The sequence below is a fragment of the Salvia splendens genome, chromosome 10 (genome assembly GCF_004379255.2).
Source record: "Salvia splendens isolate huo1 chromosome 10, SspV2, whole genome shotgun sequence".
NCBI classification, from domain to species: domain Eukaryota; kingdom Viridiplantae; phylum Streptophyta; class Magnoliopsida; order Lamiales; family Lamiaceae; genus Salvia; species Salvia splendens.
Genome location: NC_056041.1, coordinates 12,792,094 through 12,816,945, shown reverse-complemented (window position 1 = coordinate 12,816,945; position 24,852 = coordinate 12,792,094). Strand labels below are relative to the sequence as shown.

Sequence of the window (24,852 nt, the reverse complement as noted above, 5' to 3'; positions counted from 1 at the left end):
TGCAGCGCGTGGTCTTTCGCCAGCTGCGGCGCGTGCGAGTTCACCACCATGTTGTCTGCGCTGCACAGGTAGCAGTCCGGGTGGCGGGAGACCACCTCCTCCGCCGTCACCGCCTGCCGGAACTCCTCAAGCCTCCCCTCCAGGTCCACCACTGATGAATCGGCGAATTTCTGATGTTTGTAAATGCTGGTAGAGAATGAAGATTATGACACAGAGAATTTTACGTGGTTCGATTTACTGAGGTAAATCTACGTCCACGGGGAGAAATGGGGGCAAGTTTGTATTGCTTGATCTGCGAATTACAGCTTACAACACAGACTTGCTATATGATTATTTCTCTAGCGAGATTCTAACCCCTTTCTACCAGATCTAAGTTCTATTTATACATTGAACTAAGATCGTGGCTTACATCATCACTCTAGGTCGTGGAGGTCGTGTAGGTCATGGCCTAAGATCGTGGCCTGAGTTGACGCCACGTGGTAGTGGGTGTGTTGGAAGTTGTGGAAATCCTGCATGGGTCCACTAACTCCTTGTTCGGTCGAAAACTGAGACCGAACTGCTTTGGTTGCCGATCTGAGAGTAGAGCTTGATGCCGACCTAAGAGCAGAGCTTGATTGGTTGGCTTTTGCCGAGCTGTAGGCTGAGGCCGAACTCTTACTGAGACCGAACTGCTTTGGTTGCCGATCTGAGAGTAGAGCTTGATGCCGACCTAAGAGCAGAGCTTGATTGGTTGGCTTTTACCGAGCTGTAGGCTGAGGCCGAACTCTTTGGTAATGCCGAACTCCTCCGAACTCTTTGGTAATGCCGAACTCATACTCTTCCTTGGGCTTTGGGCTGATGGGCCGTCACTGCTGTTGGGTTTGTTTAGTTCGTACCCCATCACTACCCCCCCCCGAAAGACGAAGTGAATCACTTCGGCGAAGCGAGTCACTTCGGTATTCTGGATAAAAGTACGGGGGAGGCTGACGTCAGGGGACATGCCTTGCATGTGACTGCATTAAATGCGACAGTAAAATCCGGCCGTTGAATCCTGAAAAGGTGGGATTCGAAACGGTGCGACGATTTTGAAATCTTCGCCGAATCTGATAAATATGCTCTTTCCTCCTCATTTGAACACCTTTGCTGTTGCGTCTTCTATACTCTCTCTTTCTCGAGAAATTTTCTTCCGCTTTCAAGAGCTTCTTCAGACTTTCTTCACTTTCAAAAAGTAAGAAAAATGTCTTCTTCTTCTTCTTCGGTGTCGGGTAGCGGTAGGAAAGGGGATAAGGGGTCTTCTAGCCGGAAAGAATCCGGGGAGAAGACCGTAGAGTATTTTCACAGTATCTTGAGTAAGGATACTGTGATATCCCTTCACGAGAAATATTTTTACCTGGGGGGAAGGCGGTGGTTCCCGACGATGATCATAGGGCTAACGACCCGCCGGAGGGTTATGCCACCGTTTACGAAGCCTGCTTAGAATGCGGGCTTCGTTTTCCTCTTCCCCCACCTTTTGTAGAGCTTCTTGATTTTTTTCAACTCCCTTTAGGTCAGGTGACTCCGAACTCTTGGAGGCACTTATCGGCTTTTGCTGCCGAACTGCGTAGGCTAGATAAGGATCTGTCTCTGAGGGCAATCCTTAATTTTTTCCAGTTTAAAAGGAAGGGATCTTGGTTCTACTTGATCCCCTTACAGCCTTTTAGGGCCTTCTGCCGAACCAAGTGGCCGAAATGGCAAAACCGTTTCTTTTTTTATAATAGGACTTCGGCTCCGGGCTTTCCTTGGAGAAGGCCGAAGTCCGTGATTCCCCATCCTCGGTTAGAACCGTTGGCCGAGCTCGAGGGCGAGCTCAATAAGATTCCTATGATTAGGAAACAGTATTCGGAGACTGAGCTCGTCAAGGGCGACCTCGTGTTCAATATCTCGTCTTCGGACGAAGAGGCCGAGGGTGAGGATTTCTCTTTATCTTTATGCTCTACTGCTTTAACGAAGAAAACTAACCTTGTTTTCTTGCTTTTTGGCAGTGTTCATGCTGAATAAGGCTATCCGAAAGTCCTCCGAGCTTGAGGAGCCGGAGAAAGAGAAGGCTACCAGCTCGGCGCCTGATGCCGAGAAGAATCCGAAGAGGCAAAAGACCTCTTCGGGTCCAAAGAAGCCGGAGTCGACTTCGGCAAGTAGGAAGGGGAGGACCCAGAAGCCCCCGAGAGCGCCAGAGAAAGACGTGGTCTTGGCGCCTCCTTCGGAGCATATCTGTGAGCCATTTTTATGGCCCACGGACTTCGCCGAGGTGAATTGTCTTCTCGATTCTTTGGCTTGGCTTCTGTCCTGTATTTTTGGTGCCCTCTGTTGACTTTTTTCCTTATCCATTTTCAGAGGAACGATATGCTCTCCAAGCTCGTCGCCGTCGAACTCTCCAAAGCGTCCAACGACTATGCTGAGATGCAGAGGAAATTGGCGGCTGCTTGTCACCGGGCCGAGCAGGCCGAGGCAAACTTTGAGAAAGCCAGAGCTGCTAGGATTTCGGCCCAGGATGAAGCTCAGTTTGCCAAAAACCAGCTCGTCATCCAGCGAGAGCAGACGAAACGGAGTGATGCTGCCGCCGTGGTTGCCCAGGGGGAGGCTCTCCGTGTTTACACGGAGAAACTCTTTTTGAGTAGCCAGTTCTCGGCTTTTGTCGGTAGTCTGGTAAGGCTAATTGCCGATAAGGGCGAGCAGGGGGCCGACGTCGTACTGCCTCTGTACAGCCGAGAGATAGCAGCTCGGCTTCAGAATCTGCCGCTCCTTGAGGAGCTCGCTTCATCTTCGGTCCTGCTTTCTGCAGACCGAGTCCGGAGTTGTCGAGCTGATCGGGACGAGAACCTGGAGGCTATCTTTGCCTCCGTGGGACCCGTTTCACCCGCTTCGACTTACAACGGAGAGGGTGAGGCCGAGCCGCTGGAGCGGGAGGCCGAAGTCGAGCGAGCCGGGCATCCGGAGAAGGAAGCCGATCAGGAGACGCAGCAGATCGGCTACGGTGGCGCCGAGCAGGCTGGGGAGAGCAAGGAGGCAGAGGCTGAAGCTGAAGCAGAGAAGGAAGCTGAACCTCACCGAGAAGGTGGAGACGAAGCTAGCGAAGTATGATTTCGTCTCCCTTCTCTTAGTTTAGTTTCTTCCTTTATGTAAAATGGCCTTGAAGCCCTCCTTGTATAGAAAAATTTTTTTTTTCTTATGAATGAAAAAATTCTTCTTTCTGCTCTTGTGTCTTCGTATAGCCTTTCGTACTCTCTTACTCCTGTTGTGGTTTACTACCTGCTCGGTAAGCTGAAATGCCGAACTGACGTAGCTGCTTTGTATTCTTAACTCTCAAGGAGCTGGAGGTACTTCACTGGAAGCGGCTGTACTCTTCGGCTTTAGACGAAGCTGAGAAAAGAGCTATAGCCGATCAGACGAAGAATGACGAGCTTCTGGCTCGTTTAGTGAAGCTGGATGCCGATAATAAGGACTTAGAGTCCGATAAGAATGATCTGGAGGCCGAGCGGAATACGACCATTGCTGAGAGGACTGCGTACGAGGATTACATCCGTGCGCGCGGGGGAATGACCATATCAGATGTTCAGAGTCGAGTTGACGAACTGTGGGAGGAATATAATGTACTCCGGAGGAACAATGCGCTGGAGAGCTCGGCTTGCCAACAAGTCGTGACATCATTGCGGCGCTGGGCTTCTCGGTACAACATTGTTCTTTCTCGGCGCCCCTCCATAGAAAGATTCCTTCGGCATATCGTGCCAACAGATGCTCGCACTCCAGATCAAACCTTTGATTCACTTGCTCAAGACCGTACTCCAAGTCAGCAACGAACTCTGGAACAGCCGGAAACGTCAAGACGAGAACAGGCTGAAGTTCGTAGAGGAGCTGTGATTATGAGTGAGCAAGATCAACAAATGCTTCGTGAAGAGACTCTTCGCCGCCGAGGTGCTAGGGCTTCCCGGGCTCAGAGAAGAAGTGGCAGGTCGATTAGAGCATCTCGTCGACCTGCTTATTCTGCAGCTGCCTGGAACGCCCGAACTCAGCTTCACGAGGATTTTGTGAATAGATGGCTCAACTTTAGCAACCCTGGACAGTAGAATAGTCCTTTGTAATAGCGTAACGCCATCTTGTAGGGTAGCGGAGTTGTGAGCCGAACAAGATTTGAAAATGAAATTTTGTTTCTGTTTTCGCTTCTAACACTGTGTATTTACAGCTTAGCGAAAAAATTTCATCGTACTTGTCCTCGGTCTTATGACGTAAACTTCTTTGACCGGACTTGTCTTTGGTCTGATGAAATAAACATCTTTGACCGGACTCGTCTTTGGTCTGATGAAATAAACATCTTTGACCGGACTCGTCTTTGGTCTGATGAAATAAACATCTTTGACCGGACTCGTCTTTGGTCTGATGAAATAAACATCTTTGACCGGACTCGTCTTTGGTCTGATGAAATAAACATCTTTGACCGGACTCGTCTTTGGTCTGATGAAATAAACATCTTTGACCGGACTCGTCTTTGGTCTGATGAAATAAACATCTTTGACCGGACTCGTCTTTGGTCTGATGAAATAAACATCTTTGACCGGACTCGTCTTTGGTCTGATGAAATAAACATCTTTGACCGGACTCGTCTTTGGTCTGATGAAATAAACATCTTTGACCGGACTCGTCTTTGGTCTGATGAAATAAACATCTTTGACCGGACTCGTCTTTGGTCTGATGAAATAAACATCTTTGACCGGACTCGTCTTTGTGTTCTAATTTGGCGATTTTCGTCGCCGGGATCGAACTTTCCCTTGTCCTAATTCGGCGAGTTTTATCGCGTGGATCGGACTTTCCCAGTTAACCGAAGTGGTCTTATGCAGTAAACCTCTTTGACTAGACATGGTCGCCCTCGGTCTTATGAGGTAAACTGCTTTGACCGAACTTGGTCGTCCTAATTCGGCGAGTTTTATCGCGTGGATTGGACTTTCCCTTGTCCTAATTCAGGCAAGTTTTATCGCGAGAATCGGACTTTTGTTGCAGTTCGTTTCAGACGAAGTGCTTGATTTTTAAGCAGAATTGTGGTCTTGTATCCTCTTTAGAAGCTTTGACACACAATCTTTGGCTTGTTGCAGCTCGTTTCGGACGAACTGCTTGTTTAAGCTGAATTGTGGTCTTGTATCCTCTTTAGAAGCTTTGACGCACAATCGTTGGCTTGTATATGTTCTAAGAAGGGGATCAGCCTTCGAAGAACAAGATACCTCAGTAACATTTGTAAGAGACGACACGCACATAGACAGACAAAACGCATATAGACAAATAAAAAGCACATAGAGACGAACAAAAACCAAGCAAACCAAATAAAGCACATTGACCGAACAGGACTCAAGACCGACTGACCGGACTGTCTCTTACAAATGGAACTTTTTGAGGTTGGAAACGTACCATGTTCGGGGTACTTGTGCTCCTGACACTTGAGTCAATTTGCAAGACCCTTTGCCGAGGACTTCTGACACTCGATATGGACCTTCCCATGTGGGTTCGAGTTCGCCCAGCTTTTCTGCTCGGCTTACTTCGTTGTTTCTCAAGATGAGATCTCCCACTTGAAATTGCAGCTTTTTCACCCTTTGGTTATAATACCGGGCTACTTGCTCCTTGTACTTGGCTGCTTTTATGCAGGCCAATTCTCTTCTTTCTTCGGCCAGATGTAGTTCGGCTCTCAGTCCGTCACCATTCATTTTTGAGGAGAAATTGAGTTCGGGGACTGGATATGCCGATCTCAACCGGAATCACGGCTTCAGTGCCGTACACCATCGAGTTCGGCTCCGGTGTGACTTCGGTCATTTCGCCGGCCTCTGATTCCGGCTGCTGTGATTGCTATGCTTGATGGTGCCGAACTGATTGCTCGGCACTTTTAAGCGCAATCTGCGAACACACTTGCTCTTTTTCGATCACCTCGGATGACCGCTATCTCTCCTTTAGTGGAGAAGGTGTTCGGCGAGGATGCCTCTGATCGCTATGACCGGGCTTCTTTTTGTCTTCTCTAGATGAGCCGTCTAAAGACCGTTTTCGACGGTCTGCCTCATCGGCACGAGAAAACTTGTCCGCAATGTCCCACATCTCTTGAGCTGTTTGCGGACCGCACTCCACGAGCTTTCTGTAGAGAGCTCCGGGCAGGATTCCATTTTGGAATGCCGAAATGACAAGTAGATCATTGAGATTATCTACTTGTAGGCATTCCTTGTGGAATCTCGTCATAAAATCGCTGATCTTTTCGTCGCGACCTTGACGTATAGAAAGCAGCTGAGCCGAAGTGCTTCGGGCTTCCGCTTTCTGAAAGAACCTCCTGTGGAAAGCATCCATTAGATCTCGGTAGGATCTAATGCTGCCTTGGGGGAGGCTATCGAACCACCTTCTTGCGTTCCCGATAAGCAGTTCGGGAAACAGCTTGCACATGTGGACCTCGTTGAGACCCTGGTTCGCCATGTTATATTGATAGCGTCCCAAGAAATCATGAGGATCCACGAGTCCGTCATAGGTTATCGACGGAGTTCGGTAGTTCTGTGGTAGGGAAGTTCGGGTAATATCGTCCGAGAACGGAGTCCTCAATGCTCCGTACATGGCGAACCCGACATTTCTTCGGTATGGAGGAGATGGAGTTCTCCTGTGATTCCGGTACCGAGGATTCTTTCTTCTGGAAGACCTGACACACTACTGCGGTAGTGACTGTCTCGTATGGAGGGAGAGGGAGAATCCGCCGTTTTCGCCTCCGGCTGCTTTTGGCTTCTCTGCAGGAAGGTTAAGAATTCCTCCTGCTTTTCAGCCAAAAACAGCTTGACAGCCTCGTTCAAATCGGGCTGCTGGGAAGACTCGGTGTGACGGCTTTTGGAGCGGCTTGTTCCTCCGCCATGAGAACTGGTGGTGGATTTATCCCTAGGCTATTTTCCGGACCTATGGGGTGGATTGGCTTCCTCCTGGTTCTCACGGGCAGGAATACGGGTCTTCTGCGATCTGGTATGCATTTTTTGGGTTGAAAAAATGGTCAAAAATTCGCTTTATCACAAATTTGGTTCTCTGCTTCCCACAGACGGCGCCAGTGATGAATCGGCGAATTTCTGATGTTTGTAAATGCTGGTAGAGAATGAAGATTATGACACAGAGAATTTTACGTGGTTCGATTTACTGAGGTAAATCTACGTCCACGGGGAGAAATGGGGGCAAGTTTGTATTGCTTGATCTGCGAATTACAGCTTACAACACAGACTTGCTATATGATTATTTCTCTAGCGAGATTCTAACCCCTTTCTACCAGATCTAAGTTCTATTTATACATTGAACTAAGATCGTGGCTTACATCATCACTCTAGGTCGTGGAGGTCGTGTAGGTCATGGCCTAAGATCGTGGCCTGAGTTGACGCCACGTGGTAGTGGGTGTGTTGGAAGTTGTGGAAATCCTGCATGGGTCCACTAACTCCTTGTTCGGTCGAAAACTGAGACCGAACTGCTTTGGTTGCCGATCTGAGAGTAGAGCTTGATGCCGACCTAAGAGCAGAGCTTGATTGGTTGGCTTTTGCCGAGCTGTAGGCTGAGGCCGAACTCTTACTGAGACCGAACTGCTTTGGTTGCCGATCTGAGAGTAGAGCTTGATGCCGACCTAAGAGCAGAGCTTGATTGGTTGGCTTTTACCGAGCTGTAGGCTGAGGCCGAACTCTTTGGTAATGCCGAACTCCTCCGAACTCTTTGGTAATGCCGAACTCATACTCTTCCTTGGGCTTTGGGCTGATGGGCCGTCACTGCTGTTGGGTTTGTTTAGTTCGTACCCCATCAACCACCTTCACCGACGACGACAACGAAGAAGACCCCCGCCGCCGGGAATCCACCGGTGGTTTCTCTATAGCGTGATAAGGAACACAAATGCCCATTTTGTTTGTGTAATTCAATTTTGTATATTACACTATACAGCTATATATTTACCAAAAAAAGAATACAGCTATATAAGACGAGAAGAAGATTTACTTGTGAGTTGTATGATACGTTGTAAATTAATTGAGTAGTACCACAGTTTGAAAACTGCAAACGGTTTTTGTATATTGCGATTTGTGAACAACAAACTAGCAATTTATTTTAATAAGTGATGTAGCAATATAGAGGAGAGTATGATGATTTAAATTAATTCGTGTGTAAAACATGGCCGGTGATTGTGAAAATTTGAAAATGATGAAGTTGATTCTCTAGAGTAAAATGATTTGAATTTCTTTGAAATTTTCAATCTAAATCATATACTTACTATACTTTTTTTTCTTTCCAAACAATATGATTTTTTTTATTATCTCTTGCATTTTATTTATGCCTTTCCACTCGCTTAATTCTTGTCTAGTCTAAATAAAATACTAGTAATTAACTTGGGACTTAGTGCATATTTCTTTAATATCAATATTATTAATAATAAACAGAAGATTATGTATACGTGATTTCTTGAAAGTTAACAATTTTGTCGTTTTGTTTTCTCATTTTATATTTTTCTACTTCTCGTTTTCTTTTGTTTACACACTTTCTCTTTTTTCAATTTTTTAAAAAAAATTCCCACATACGAGTACTTCAAACTTTCGTTGGTTTGCCAATTTCAAGATGGAGAATTAGAGTGGTAAATTACACGATGTAATTAATAGGAGAGTGCGATAGTCAAAATAATATACGTATACAAACGTAGATTTACTATTGCCATAGACCTAATAGTTTAAAGAGGGAACGTCTTTTTTAGTACACCAACTATCCTAAATAAGCAAATTTGGTCCGTAACATTTCATAATATCTTTTGAGGTCTATTAACTATAAGTTAATATCAATTCAACTACTTTTTGGCGATTTCCAATATTTTCATGACCAAAATACCCTTAAGGCCATGAAGGATAATTCAATCTATTTATTCATCAACTTTTTTCTTTCTTCTAATTTATTTGGGATTAAGTTTAATAGATCTTATACTATTATTATTAATATATACCATACCTTATTTTAATATTATGATATTATTTTCTAGTGCTAGTTAATACTTTTATATGGTTACATTCTTAATTATTTAGATAAAACTAAGATAAATATTTTATTTTAATGAATCTCGTACTTTTATTAAACTGAAAATTTAAGTTAATCATAATATTATATATACTACATTGAAATTAATAATTAATAAAGTAGAAAAAATATGATTCACGAATAGTCAAGGGAATAGATATGAGAATTATGAACGGTTTTCATGATGTTGTAAATGGCCTAATGATAATATTAAGACGCGACAGTGTGATATTAAACAATTGATAACAACTATTGATTTTTTATTTAATTAAACAATCATAGATTTAAATTAATCATATATTCAACTAAAAATGTCATTGTCTTTTTATTAAATTGATTATTGATAATTTTAACTAGTTTTTTTATACTACAATTACTACTACATAAGAGTAGATAAAATAAAACTTAGCTCTTTGAATTATTTAAGATTCTATGTATGTTAATCAATTCTAATTTATTTTTAATCATCAAATTTGTATTGCACTTAAAAATAATATATTCTATGTATAGCTTTAAGATTGAAAATTAATCTTCTATCTAATAAATTGAACTACTTTTATATACAAATATTGTATAAGTATAATGTTTACATATATTATATCTAAGTTATTTCACTATTAATATTAAATATATTACAATGATTTAAAATATTACAAATAAGTAAAACTAAACGTAAATAATTAATAGTAATAGAATATTAATATCATTAAGATATTTTTATTTTGAGATTAAAATTAGAGGGAAGATCTTTTTGGTACATCAATTATCCTAAATTACATACTTTAATGAAAATGAGAGGGTAAATAGATTGAATTGCCCCATTGGTCTTAAGGGTACTTTGGTCATGAAAATATTGGAAATAGCCAAAAGTAGTTGAAATGATATTAACTTATAGTTGATGGACCTTAAAAGATATTATGAAATGTTATGGACTAAATTTGCTCATTTGAGATAGTTGATGTACTAAAAAAGATGTTCCCTCTATTTTAAAAAGTGAATTAATTTAAAGATTGTATAATATTTTTGTACATTATAAGGGGTCTTTTTGTACATTTCCTCTCCAAGTACAATCTCCTTTATTAGACATTTTTTTTTACCTTATCCATTAATTAGACATATAATTTCTTTACAATGAAAATGACGTTATTTGTCAAATCAATTCTAATTCCAAATATTTTTTCATTTAAGAGTTGACATTTATCTAAAATATACTTTTTCACTAGAATTTTTATTCTTTAATTACCTATAAAAGTTTGATTAGAAAGTTCTGGTGCATCCATACCTTTATGTGGAAATCATGAATTCGTATCGAGCTTTGTGTTGGAAAAGGGAGATTCTCACTCAATTTCACGGTATCCTTTTAGATATAAATAAATTAAAAGCGATTACTAAAATTGGTAGGCACTATAGAAAATGTTCTTTGATCATACTTTGATATAGTTATGATCAAACTTCTATCGACAATATTATTATTGCACATTTTGTGTAATACTTCACTGAATATTAGAAAAGTTTTCATAGCATCCGCAAAGCTTGATGTATTCTGTCTTGAGAGGACATAGGAGCATCCACTATAAGCAAAAGGGGACGGACGCCCCGGAGGAGGTGAAGACGGGGCGGCCTATAGTGGGAGGAACGTCCGCCCCGGGGCGGACGAAATTTTGTGGGGCGGACGGACCATCGGCGGGAAGGGGGGCGATGGCGGGGCGATAGGCGCGTCGGCCTATAGAGGGGCGGCGCCCGGCTCGCCTATTCCGGGGCGGACGTTCGAAAAATATTTTTTTTATTCAATTTAATTTACCTATAAATACACCTCATTCCTCCCATTATTTTCACACCATTCCACCTCTCCCTCACACATATTTTCTCTCACTAGAATTCGTGGTCTGAAATGGACGATTTATGGAACGACGAAAATGTAGTGTTTAATTTTAATTTCTTCACTTATAGTCGTTTGTTTATAATTACGTTTAGTCCGATAATTTTCATTACTTATAATTGAATTAAAATTAAAATGAAAATTGGTTATAAAATTTCGGGGCTATTGGAAGTGTCCGCCTATAGTGGCGGAAACAAAATTTTAGGGCTATGGACAAAAAATTGGGGTTGTGGACAAAAAAGGGGGGCATGGCTATTGGGGAAGGCCGTCTATAGTGGATGCTCTAAGAGTATCCACTATGGGACCGCCCCGCCTATAGCCTCGGTGGGAGCGGTCCCGGGGCGGTTTATAGTGTAGGAGTTGTCCGCCCCCGGGGCGGACGCGGAAATGGGGGCGGTAGGACGGTGGACGACGGATAGGCGATGGGGGGCGAGGACGCGCCGGCCATAGTCACCGGCGATCGGCGCGCCGACGGTCGAATTTTGTTTTTTTTATTACCTCTATAAATACCACTCTCCACCACCTATTTTTTTCCCCATTTTCACACAATCCCTCCATTCACTATCTACACTCTCAGTCTAAAAAATGCACGGAAGAGACGACGAATCACCCGACTCGCAGGAATCGGGCTATGGCGGCAATCCTTCACAACCGTCGGCCGGCTATCCTTCACAGTCATCGGGATATGGCGGGTCTCCGTCCCAGCCGTTGATGTGGAGTCAATCTCCCCCGCCGTGGGCATCGAGCCCAAACCTACAGCCATCTCAGACGTGGAGGTATTCTCCAACGCCCCAACCTATTCAGCGGAATCTGAGTCACTCCGCATTTGGGGATAGCAGACCCAACCTCTACGCGCTTAACCAGCCACGTCCGGAGTCCCCTTTCCAATCCAGTCAATCTCCTTTCACCCAAGCAGATCAAGACGCACTGGATACTATGATGGGTGTGCTCAGTTCCGGCGTCCCGGATACGCCGGTAGAACGGGTGTAAACGTCGTTTCCAGCCCCAGGCGGCGGCGGTAGGGGCGGAGGCGGCAATAGCGGCAGACGTGGTTCGGGGAGCGGCGATGGCGGCTCGGGCCGCGGCGTCGGCAGTGGCGGTGGCGAGGGCAGTGGCGTCGGCGGTAGCGGTGGGTCTGGCTCCAACCGGGGCAAGCTCTACACCAAACAGGAATGCATTGCCGTGGCGAGGGCGTGGGATGCCATCACATCGGACCCCGTGGTGGGCACCGATCAGCCGGAGGGGAGCTTTTGGAGGCGCGCCATGATGGCATACGAGGACTTCAAACCCGACGGCGCCGATAAGCGTGGCCCAGAACAGCTCCGAAAAAAGTGGGGTAGGATTCTGCGGGCTACCAAGCGGTTCGCGTCCATATACCAGAACAACCTTCTCCACGCTGAGAGTGGCCGAAGCGAAACAGACGCGAAGGCCCTATCGATGGGCCAATACAACACGGAGGGCTGGCCGAAGTTCACATTGTGGGAAGAGTATCTGGTCCTCGTGAATTGTCCGAAATTCAAGGCCATCGTGGCGCGAGAGGTCAACACAGCTCCTGGGCCGAAGCGTACAAGGCACAACCTTGCCGGGGACTACAGCAGCGGAAGCGGCTCGCACGAGTTCGAGCAGCCCGATGAGCAAGTCGAAGAACCAGCCGCTACACACACTAGGCGAGGACGGCCCTCGGGACAACAGACCTCTATCCGCAGCGCCAGAGGGGCTAGAAGTGCCTCCCGCCTATCGTCGGCCGCGTCTGGATCTCGCATCCCCCAGCCCGCCCCAATCCCACAGCACATGGTGCAAGCCCCCCACGAGGTCATGAGAGATAACATAGATGTGCAGTTGATGCAACAACTGCAAGACGTATGCAGCAAATACGCAGCGGAATCTGACCCGTACGTCAGGAACGTCTACAAGAGGCTCATCAATCGGATTGAGAGTCGGCTGGGGTTGGTTGATGATGCCCCTGGAGAAACCGCGGCCGGCAGCTGCGAGGGAGGATGAGGAGGAGGAGAAGAAGAAGAAGAAGAAGAAGAAGAAGAAGACGAGGAAGCCGACTCCGACACCGAGTAGACGGTGGCAGAGTTTTTAGTTGTATTTTATTTTAATTATTCGTTGTATAATTTTACCCTTTTGCAATACAACGAATATCCGCCCCAATTATCTCGTTTTCTAATTATTTACATTACGATAATTTTAATTATACTTGATTGAAACTTAAAACATTTTAAAATTTAAATTGATAATAAAATTTTGGAGCTATTGGAAGTGTCCACCATAGCGACGGAAATAAATTTTTGGGGCTATGGACAAAAAAACTAGAGATGTGGAAAAAAACTAGGGCGGGGCTATTGGGATGTCCGCCTTATAGTGGACACCCTAAGAGTGTCCACTATGGAGTGGACGCGGCTATAGCCGCGATGGTTGGCGGTCGGCGGGCGGACTATAGTGGTGAGGTTGTCCGCCCCGGGGGCGGACTTGGCGAGGGTGGGCGGACGGGCGATCGCCGGGTGCGGGGCGAGGACGCGGCGGGGGGGGGGGGACATAGCCGCGCCTATAGGCGCGGCGACTATAGTGCGGACATCCGCCGCAGCGCATGCGGCGCGATTTTAATTTTTTTCCCCTCTATAAATACCACTCCCCACCACCTATTTTTCACCATTTTCACAAAATCCATCCACTCACTATCTACACAACCACTCTCTAAAAAATGCACCGAGGAGACGACGAATCACCCGACTCTCAGGAATCGAGATATGGCAGCAATCCATCAAACCCCTCGGCCTATCCTTCGCAGCCATCGGGTTTTGGCGGATATGCTTCTCAGCCGTCGGGCTTTGGCGGATATGCGCCTCCGTCCCAACATTGGAGTTGGAATCAATCTCCCCCACCTTGGGCATCGAGTCCACCCCTTCCTCCATCTCAGTCGTGGAGGTCTTCTCCAACTCCGCCACCTCTACAGCGGAATCTGAGTCGTTCCGCATTTGGAGATTACAGACCCAACCTAGACGTGCTTCACAAGCCGCGTCCGGGTTCCCCTTTCCAAGCCAGCCAATCTCCGTTCACCGAAGCAGATCAAGACGCATTTGATACTATGATAGGTCTGCTCAGTTTTAGCATCCCAGATACGCCGGCAGCACGGGTGGAAACGCCTGTTTCGACCCGAGGAGGTAGCGGCAGTCGGGGCGGAGGCAGTAGGGGCGGTGGCGGCAGTCGTGGCACCGGCCACGTCGGTGGGCGCACGGGCAGCGGGGCCGGCATTCCGAGTGGCGAGGGCAGTTGCATTGGCGGTAGTGGTGGCTCTGGTTCTGGGTCTAAACGGGGCAAGCCATACACCAAAGACGAGAGCATTGCCGTGGCGAAGGCTTGGGATGCTATCACTTCGGACCCCGTGGTGGGCACAGATCAGGCCGAGGGGAACTTTTGGAGGCGCGTCATGTTTGCATACGAGGAGTTCAAACCCGACGGCGCCGAGAGGCGCGACCCAGAACAGCTCCGGAAAAAGTGGGGTAGGATTCTCCATGCGACCAAGCGGTTCGCGTCCATATACGAGAACAACCTTCGCCACACTGAGAATGGCCGCAGCGCAGCAGATGTTAAGAACCTGTCTGAGGGCCAATACCACACGGAGGGCTGGCCGAAGTTCACCTTGTGGGAAGAGTATCTTGTCCTCGCGGATTGTCCGAAATTCAGGTCGATCGTGGCGCACGAGGTGGGAACAGCTCCTGGGACAAAGCGCACAAGGCACAATCTTGCCGGCGACTACAGCAGTGGAAGCGGCTCGCAAGAGTTCGAGCAGTCCGACGAACTAGTCGAAGAGCCAGCCGATACTCACACTAGGCGACGACGGCCCATGGGACAACAGGCCTCTATCCGCAGCGCCAGAGGGGGTAGAAGTGTCTCCCGCCTATCGGTCTGCGCGTCCGGATCGCGCATCCACCAGCCCGCCCCAATCCCTCAGCCCACTGATGCGAAGCTTATTTCCTATTCTTTACCCCGGATTTCATGTTAATTATAACTCACCAAGTCGTGCTTTGAGTGTAGTTTCGGGTGTTAGAAGCTGGAAGTTCGTCGGAAATGCATAGCTGAGATTCCAGAGAGTTCGCCCGGTCGGGCGTTTTGATGTCGCTAAACGCCCGGTCGGGCGTTTCCATATTGTGCATGCGGAGTCCAGAAAGTTCGCCCGGTCGGGCGTTCTGATTTCAACTAAACGCCCGGTCGGGCGTTTCCCGCGAGGCCATGCAGTAGCCTTTCGCCCGGTCGGGCGATTACCTCCTTTGAATTCGCCCGGTCGGGCGTTTTAGTCGCGTAACTGCGATTTTGCAGTTGACCCAGCGGTTGAAGGATTAAAAAGGCTGGGAAAATGAATTGGAGGGGGGAAACGAGACAGAGAAAAAGATAGAGGGAGAGAAAGGAGGAGAGGAAGAAGAGAAGGAAGGCATTCCGGCCATTATTCCGACCATCCATTCCCGAATCCCGACTCCACTCGACGAGAGCATCACACCTATGGTTTTATTTCTACATTCTACCATGTGTATAGGCTAGGCTCTCTTTGTTGCTCCGAGTTGTAATCTAGGCTTGTGTATTTGTTTTAACACCTTGAATCGTATGTTTGATACCAACAATGTGTTTGATAATTAAAATGCTACGTTTTTGGCTAATGATGTAGTGTTGTTAAATCTTAACTATTGTCTCTTTAACATAGCTTAGGATTGATCGTTTGTTGGTATGCTTTCGATTTAGAACTGTTCAGGGGATAAATTGATAGTGGATTAGGTAAGTGATTATAGTAGACGACATTTATTCCCGCGCATCCGCAGGAATTAAATGTCGTTGAAAGTTGGTTCATGGAACAAGTGTTCAGCTGACTGTGAACTATACGTCGTAGACATGTTCAGTGCACGCGATTAGGTTGATAATTATAATCCCGTCGTATGTTTCATTGTAAATGGTGTAAAACAACGCAAGCTTAGTGAGCAACTTGGAGTGACTTGTCTTTCTCGTATTAAAAATCTCGTTTCAGTAGTTTAAGTTAGTTAACCATCTCAAAATCAAAACAAAATATTTTTATGATTTGTGTAGTCTTATTAAGCGTAAGCAATCTCGCCTCCCTGTGGATCGACACTTGAAATACTACTACGATACTGTATTCTTGCAGTAGTGTAGTATTATTAGAGTTAAAATAATTAAACTTGATAATCTTTATGCTTTGATTAAGAACTCTAAAATATCGCATCAAGTTTTGGCGCCGTTGCCGGGGAGGCAATAGCTTGTTTATGCTTAATTGTTTTAGTTTTTATTTTATTTTGTTTGATTTTTTCTTTTTGAGTTTTTTAGGTACTTTGTTCGTGTTCTACGGTGTGATAGCCATCTACCACGTCCGGACTTGAAGACGAAGGAGTGTTTTTTTTAGGTAATTTTTAGCTAACTCTTAGTTTAGTTTTTAGGTAGTTTAGTTTTTCACTTAAGCACACACTTTTTATAGTACTTACCCCGAAGTTGTCGAGAGGTCTCGCTTTCGGTAATTAGGAAATATATTGTGCTTGTGCTTGGTGTATTTTCTGTTGTGTAGATAAAATTAAAAAAAAAAAAAAAGAAAGTCGTGAATGCACACGAGATCTCAGGGTACACCGCCTTTCGGATTACTCTGTTATCAAAGAAGGAAAGGGTCAGGAAGTTCAGCCGGGTTTTGAAATTCAACAGGATTCGCCGAGTCCAATCAGAGATAACCCATTGTTTGAGAATAGTGACAGTGATCTGGAAGCTGAGTCGATGGCCGACAATAATAACAACAACGCTGTCCCACCACCCGTTGTGAGGTTTGGCGACACTCTTAGATCGGGAATTGAGTACCCCGGAGAGTTTGCTTATGCGAACAACAACATCAACATCCCACCTCACTACATTAGTTTGGTGAATGGGGGGAATCTTTTCCATGGATGGGATGATGAAGACCCGATGAGCCACCTCAATGCCTTCTACGAGTTGACGAACTCTCACAGACCCCCGAATGTGGAACACAATCTGATCAAGAGGGTCTTATTCCCATTCTCTCTGAGGGAGAAAGCAAGAGCTTGGTATGACTCTATACCGGGCTACAACATTGAAACATTCCAAGAGTTGAAGACGTTGTTCCTCTTAGAATATAATTCCCCGATGAAGATCGAGAAATTGAGAGAAGAGATCACTTCTTTCCAACAAAAGTATGATGAGTCCTTTGCAGAAGCTTGGAAGAGATTCACAGACTAAGGAAATGCCCGAGCCATGGTCTAGCTCCGGGGCATGACCTTTTGAAATTCTACAAGGGACTCAACAATGAAGGCACGGGACTAGTTACTGCAGGCTCTAATGGAAACCTGGATGACTTAACGCATGAGGAGGTGAGAGCCTTATTCCAAAGGTTGGCTAACAATCAACGGAACTGGCACAACCCAAGGAGAGCAGCGGAGAAAGGATGAGACACATTCGGTGCTACAAAGGATGCAGAGAGAGTATCTGCAATTGAAGCTCAATTGGCAGATATAAGCACCCAGATGTCGTCGATGACAAAGGCAGTGAAATCGCTGCAACTGACTCCTCAACCCCAAGCAGTGGCAGTGATGAGATGTGGATTGTGTCAAGGAGGGCATCATACTGATCAATGTTCTAGTCTTCAAGGACCACCAATCGAGGATGTGAACTACATTGGCAACAATGGCCAAGGGTTTAACCAAGGCAACCAATACAGCAATCAGCAGAATTGGAGGCCTCAGCAATCGAACTGGAATCAAAGTGGTCCTAGCAACAACTCGGGGAACCAATGGAGGACAAACACTCAACCCCCGGGTTATGAGAAGAAGCCATCGGTAGAAGATCAATTGGGACAGATACTCTCCTTCATGACCAAGAGTCAAAAGGAGAATGAGAGCTTCAAAGAAAGGACGGTAGAGAAGTTTGGTCAGATGGAGGCTACATTGAGGAATCTCGAGACTCAAATTGGGCAGATTGCTACAGCATCTCACACAAGAATTCCTAATGCTATCCCGAGTGATACGGTGCCCAATCCTAAAGGTTTTGAACAGTGCAAGGCAGTTAAGTTAAGAAGTGGAAAGGATCTTGAGTCTCCAATCATGCTAGATGCACAAAATGGCTCGAACATCTTGCACGCAGGGGCGGACAAGTTGTTTGGCTCACAAACCTCGCACGCAGGGGCGGACGAGGGGATTGAGTGGGCTACTACCGAAGCTAGGGAATGTCAACAAGAAAAAGAAGAGTCAACCATGAGTGATATCCACAAGAAGAATCCACTAAGTCCGGCAATGGACCCGAAGTGTCCATTTAATTTTCCAGATTTTATCCCGCCACCACCTTTCCCAGTCGAGAATAAGAAGAAGGGTAGGAAAATAATTCAAGAGAAAGGACTCGATTGGATGATGAACATTATCAGGAAAGTTAATGTAGATGTGTCCCTGGTGGATTTGTTCCTACACTTTCCTAAATTCTCCAAGTTTTTAAGGATCTTATTGCGAAAAAGGAGAAGATACAAGACGATGGTGTGGTGATATTGAGCGCATTTTGCTCACAATTTGTGAAGGGAAAGATGCCGGCAAAGAGAAGAGACCCTGGAAGCTGTGTGATCCCATGTGAGATGGGAGATAAGGAGTTCCCAAAGTGCCTACTTGATCAAGGCTCGGGAATATCATTGATGGCTCTGAAAACCGCACGGTCAATCGGTCTAGAAGCGAGGATTGAACCAATCGACATTGACCTACAATTGGCGGATCATTCAATTGTGAAACCAAAAGGTATCATCGAGGATGTCTTGGTGAAGGTTGATAGATTTGTACTCCCGGTTGACTTCATTGTCCTAGAGATGGAAGAGGACAAGGATACGCCTATCCTATTTGGTAGGCCATTTTTAGCAACCGGTGATGTTGTGATAGAGACCAAGACAAATACGGTCATGTTTCGAGTAGATGGAGAGAATGTGGTGATCAAGCAAGAGAAGGCGGGGAAGCGCCTATTGGAGCCTGGATAGAGGTAGACAAGGATGAAGAAGGTCGAGCCAACGACTATAAACAAAGGCGCTGATTGGGAGGCAACCCAAGTTTTTTTTGTTTTTATTTTTGATTTCATATGTTGGAGGTTTTGTTTGCTCAATTATTTCCTCCAACATTTATTTTGAATTGAGTGTTTCTTTTTGTAGTTTTTGTTTTTTTTGTAGGAGCAACTGGGAGTTAGGATTGGAGCTTAGGAGGAAGCACACCTGCAAAGGATTTTTACACCCACCCTCCCACCCGAATGCACTATGGACGTCATGCCAAGTTTGGGGGAGTTTCCTTTCCCTTTACTTTATTTGTCTTCTTTGCATGCATTGAGGACAATGATGCATTCAAGTTTGGGGGGGTTATGAATGATTTGTGATGTATGTTTTTTGGGTGTTTTGCGTGATAAAGATGTTTTGAATCTATGTAGTTGACGGGTGCATGCTTTATCTTCGGCTTTCTGGTTAGGAAATCTTACTTGATCTTACTTGATCTTTGAAGCTTAGGATGAATGGAATGGGTGCATGAATTTATTTGAAAGAGCATGTTGTGATTACATCCGATTTCTTAAGTTGAGGAGAGTATGAAAATCGCATGACTTGTGGAAGTTATTTTGGATTGATTTGCTTTATCGAGTGAAGTGCTTGCGTTCGTTTGTGTTAACGATTTGGGAGGACAAGGCACTAGGATGAACTCCATGGCCAAATGATCACATGCCTAGTCCATCAAATGATCCCCTAGAAGCCACCTTGAGCTTAATTTCTTATTCTTTGTGTAAACACTTAGCCAAACACTTAGCCACTGAAATAAGCCTAATTTTAGCCTCATCGATAGACCTTGCTACTATTTGGGTGCTAAATACAAGTTGAGCTTTGTGGTTTGAGTTTGAGTGTAGGTGGTGAATTGTAAAGAGTAGACATTTCTAGACTTGATAGAAGGTGAAAAGAATGAAGTTCTAAGAAAAAAAAAACAAGAAAAAGAAAAAGACGACCTCCAAATTCACAAAAGTCGAGGTCTTTACAAAAACAAAAAAAAAAGAAATAAGTTGATGAAATAAAGATAGAGCTTCTATGTTTGTTTGTGTAATCTCGTCTGGAATAGATCTCAAGTTTGGGGGAGTGTGGGTTTGGTTGTAATTTTTCGTTGGTTAATCTTTGGAAGGAAGTTGTAGGAGGGAAGATTTTGGCACTCAAATGTGTAGCCTTTGAGCTCACTATCCATACTTATCCTACCTCGTCCCTAGCCCCATTACAACCTTGAAATAAGACCTTGGACCTTATCGTTGATGCTTGTGGATGTTGTGTAAAGAACTTGGTAGAGTTAAAGAGGTTCGATTTGAAATCTGTGAGTCTATGTGGTTAGTATTGCTTAATGAGTCAATGATGATGGTTTGAGTTGTTTGATCGCATGCTTGGACTTATTTTGAAGTGCACCTTAACTTGACGTTCTAGGGGGATGAGTGATTGTTCTTGAGAGTGGGAAATCTCGATTGGAAGTGTTGGGGGTTTAGATTTTGTCACTCACGTCCCTACATGATTCTTTGTGATGAAAATTTCTCTGCGGGGTAGACTTGCGTTGAGTTTTTGTGCTAAAAAATGTACCTTGCTCGGGGCGAGCAAGAGCTTAAGTTTGGGGGTATTTGATGCGAAGCTTATTTCCTATTCTTTACCCCGGATTTCATGTTAATTATAACTCACCAAGTCGTGCTTTGAGTGTAGTTTCGGGTGTTAGAAGCTGGAAGTTCGTCGGAAATGCAATAGCTGAGATTCCAGAGAGTTCGCCCGGTCGGGCGTTTTGATGTCGCTAAACGCCCGGTCGGGCGTTTCCATATTGTGCATGCGGAGTCCAGAAAGTTCGCCCGGTCGGGCGTTCTGATTTCAACTAAACGCCCGGTCGGGCGTTTCCCGCGAGGCCATGCAGTAGCCTTTCGCCCGGTCGGGCGATTACCTCCTTTGAATTCGCCCGGTCGGGCGTTTTAGTCGCGTAACTGCGATTTTGCAGTTGACCCAGCGGTTGAAGGATTAAAAAGGCTGGGAAAATGAATTGGAGGGGGGAAACGAGACAGAGAAAAAGACAGAGGGAGAGAAAGGAGGAGATGAAGAAGAGAAGGAAGGCATTCCGGCCATTATTCCGACCATCCATTCCCGAATCCCGACTCCACTCGACGAGAGCATCACACCTATGGTTTTATTTCTACATTCTACCATGTGTATAGGCTAGGCTCTCTTTGTTGCTCCGAGTTGTAATCTAGGCTTGTGTATTTGTTTTAACACCTTGAATCGTATGTTTGATACCAACAATGTGTTTGATAATTAAAATGCTACGTTTTTGGCTAATGATGTAGTGTTGTTAAATCTTAACTATTGTCTCTTTAACATAGCTTAGGATTGATCGTTTGTTGGTATGCTTTCGATTTAGAACTGTTCAGGGGATAAATTGATAGTGGATTAGGTAAGTGATTATAGTAGACGACATTTATTCCCGCGCATCCGCAGGAATTAAATGTCGTTGAAAGTTGGTTCATGGAACAAGTGTTCAGCTGACTGTGAACTATACGTCGTAGACATGTTCAGTGCACGCGATTAGGTTGATAATTATAATCCCGTCGTATGTTTCATTGTAAATGGTGTAAAACAACGCAAGCTTAGTGAGCAACTTGGAGTGACTTGTCTTTCTCGTATTAAAAATCTCATTTCAGTAGTTTAAGTTAGTTAACCATCTCAAAATCAAAACAAAATATTTTTATGCTTTGTGTAGTCTTATTAAGCGTAAGCAATCTCGCCTCCCTGTGGATCGACACTTGAAATACTACTACGATACTGTATTCTTGCAGTAGTGTAGTATTATTAGAGTTAAAATAATTAAACTTGATAATCTTTATGCTTTGATTAAGAACTCTAAAATATCGCATCACCCACGGTGCAACCCCACGAGGTATTGGCCAATACCATAGACGTGCAATTGATGCAACAACTGCAAGACGTATGCATGTCATACGCAGGGGAAACTGACCCGTACGTCAGGAACGTCTACAAGAGGCTCATCACTCGGATTGAGAGTCGACTGGGGTTGGTTGATAGTGCGCCTGGGGATACTGCGGCCGGCAGCAGCGAGAGAGGAGAAGAAGAAGAAGAAGAAGAAGAAGAAGAGAAGAAGAAGAAGAAGAAGAAGAAGAAGAAGAAGAAGGAGACGAGGAAGCCGACTCCGACACCGAGTAGACGACGGCAGAGTTTTGTAGTTGTATTTTATTTTAATTATTCGTTGTATAATTTTACCGGTTTGCAATACAACGAATATTCGACCCTAATTACCTCGTTTTCTAGTTATTTACACTGCGACTATTTAAATTACATTTGAATGAAACTAAAAATATTTTAAAATGAAAATTGATTATAAAATTTGGGGGCTATTGGAGGTGTCCACTATAGTGGCAGAAATAGAATTTTGGGGCTGTGGACAACAAAATTAAGGCTATGGATAAAAATTGGGGCGGGGCTATTGGGCGTGTCCGCCTTATAGTGGACACCCTAATGACATCGTGCCGAGCTGAGTTCGCGAGGGATCTGCGATGCGGTGGGTCACATCAACTGATTTGACCAACGGATGTCCAACGGTTCAACCAAAATCATTCGTAGCCACTAGAATCAACAATCTAACTAATATTTTTCTTTATACTCCCTCCGTCCCACTTAATTCGGGTCAGTTTGACCTGGCACGGGTTTTAAGAAATATTGTTTGACTTTGATTTAAATGAAGTTAGGTAGTGGAAAAGGGGTCCCACCTTATTTCTTTTTCTTCTATTTTTATGTAAATGTTGAAGTAGTGATGATTTGAGGATAATTAAATTTAGAAAGTTAAATTTTTTAATTGTAATTACTGTGTTTATATACACAAAATAAAATTCTAGGTACTCAATTGTAATGTTAGCCACTTAATTCGTGGCATGTTATAAACATGCAAATTCTTAATGTAAAGTTAGCCAAATTGCCTCTTCAATTCAACTCCACACAATACAAATTCTTAATGTACATAATGAAGATTACAAATGAGAATTTCTGGGAGGGAAATCCCAAATCCAAGTAACTCAAACAATTTTTTTTGGAGGGAACTTAGTAGGGAATGGCCAACTACCACTAGCTACAAAGGACTACCTACACAACAAAAAGAGATTCATTTATGTATTGCCATCAGAAAAATTTCATCATAGGGCTATGGAGTATACTGCTGGAGACAGTGCCGGAGGCAGTGCCGGCGACAAGAACTCGCACATAGTAGGAGTGGATACCAAAAATCTGATAGCTCAGAGGCTGCTGCAATTGAGCCATGAAGGTAAAGTAGCATATGGAGGTTTTGTGAAGACAGCCAAGGCATTTGGAGTGAGCAGGAAGACAGTACATAGAATATGGGCAGAGGCCAGCAACCAAATCCAGCTTGGAGTACCTGTGAGCATACAAGATCGTGTTAGAGGATACAAGCGCAGTGATAGAGTTCAGATAGATTCAAACAGAGTAAGAGCTCTTTCATTCCTTGAAACATCTACCATCCGCAAACTGGCTTTCAAACTGGAGTTAAGTAAGAGTGCAGTGGGAAGAAAGGTTAAAGCAGGGGAACTGAGGCCACGCACAAATGCGGTGAAGCCCCTACTTACTGCCGCAAACAAGTTAGCAAGAATGAAATGGGGTCTCATTCATGTTCAGCCTCTGGTGCACAATGGTATGCTCAAATACCACACAATGCACAATGTAGTGCACATAGATGAAAAATGGTTTTTCATGACCAAGGCTACAGATAGATATTACCTGCTGCCAGATGAAGAAGAACCATATAGGTCATGTAAGTCAAAGCGGTTTATCACAAAGGTGATGTTTATGTGTGTTGTGTGCAGACCATACTTTGGATAAGATGGAGATGTCATATTTGATGGAAAAATAGGCATCTTTCCATTCACAACAAAAGAGCCAGCCCAAAGAAAATCGAAGAACAGAGCAAAAGGCACCTTGGAGACAAAACCAATTCAATCTGTGAACAAGGACGTCATGAGAGACTGTCTTATCCACAAGGTAATGTTTTTGTTCCATTTTTTTCGTCAAACTGTAACAAATCAGAAACCAGCCCTCACATAAGCACCCTTAATGCAGATCATACCAACAATCAAGGCTAAATGGCCATCCAACATAAGCAAGGAGATATTCATACAACAAGACAATGCAAGACCCCACATCATGCATAATGATGCTGAATTTCAGTCAATTGCAAACACTGATGGCTTCAAATTCCATATCATTTGCCAACCAGCCAATTCCCCAGATTGTAATGTGTTGGATTTAGGTTTTTTCAGAGCAATACAGTCTATACAAGATGACAAACTGGCCAGGGGAGTGGATGACTTGTTGAGCAATGTGCAAAGCTCATTTGAAGAACTTAGTGCACAAACACTCAACAAAGTGTTTCTAACTCTTCAAACTTGTTTAACAAAGATCTTGAAAGTGGAAGGGGGAAATGGCTACAAAACTCCACACATCAACAAAGATAGGTTGTCAAGGTTAGGAATACTACCACAGACTCTAGAGGTTGAAGAACATGTTGTCAAGGCTGCAGTGACATATCTACAACAGAGTGAAAATGATGCTGGGACAGCATATGACATCTCACATATATGTAGGGCTGTAGGTTTCTAATTTCAGTCATTAGGAATCATTTTTTGGCAGTTGGGTGTGTAAGCCTCAAGATTAGGTGTGGCTTATGTTATCAACTGTATTTTGACATCTTTTGTATAGCCTCCAAACCTTGTAAAGGGGTGGCTTCTAAAATCCTAATCCCTCAGAAAAGTTTCATCATAGGGCAGCCTCCTAACCTTGTAAAGGGGTGGCTTTTGTAATGTCATTGCATGGCTTTTTGTAATCCCTCAGATCT

General features: G+C 44.5%; 2 protein-coding genes and 1 non-coding gene across 3 annotated transcripts; 2 read left to right on the top strand and 1 right to left on the bottom strand.

The window, feature by feature from the left end:
* Window positions 1-17,083: 17,083 nt before the first annotated feature.
* LOC121753474 lies at window positions 17,084-17,186 on the bottom strand. The gene has a single exon (XR_006040447.1). It is a non-coding gene; the product is annotated as a small nucleolar RNA R71 (small nucleolar RNA).
* A 262-nt stretch (window positions 17,187-17,448) lies between these two features.
* Window positions 17,449-18,932, top strand: LOC121752641. Its single transcript, XM_042147758.1, has 2 exons — window positions 17,449-18,366; window positions 18,411-18,932. Exons 1-2 carry the CDS (start codon window positions 17,449-17,451, stop codon window positions 18,930-18,932), a joined length of 1,440 nt encoding a protein of 479 aa, XP_042003692.1.
* Window positions 18,933-23,150: 4,218 nt separating this feature from the next.
* On the top strand, window positions 23,151-24,617 carry LOC121752640. The gene is made up of 3 exons (XM_042147757.1): window positions 23,151-23,772; window positions 23,872-23,999; window positions 24,078-24,617. The coding sequence occupies exons 1-3, from the start codon at window positions 23,151-23,153 to the stop codon at window positions 24,615-24,617; spliced, it is 1,290 nt and encodes a 429-aa protein (XP_042003691.1).
* The last annotated feature ends 235 nt before the right edge of the window (window positions 24,618-24,852 follow it).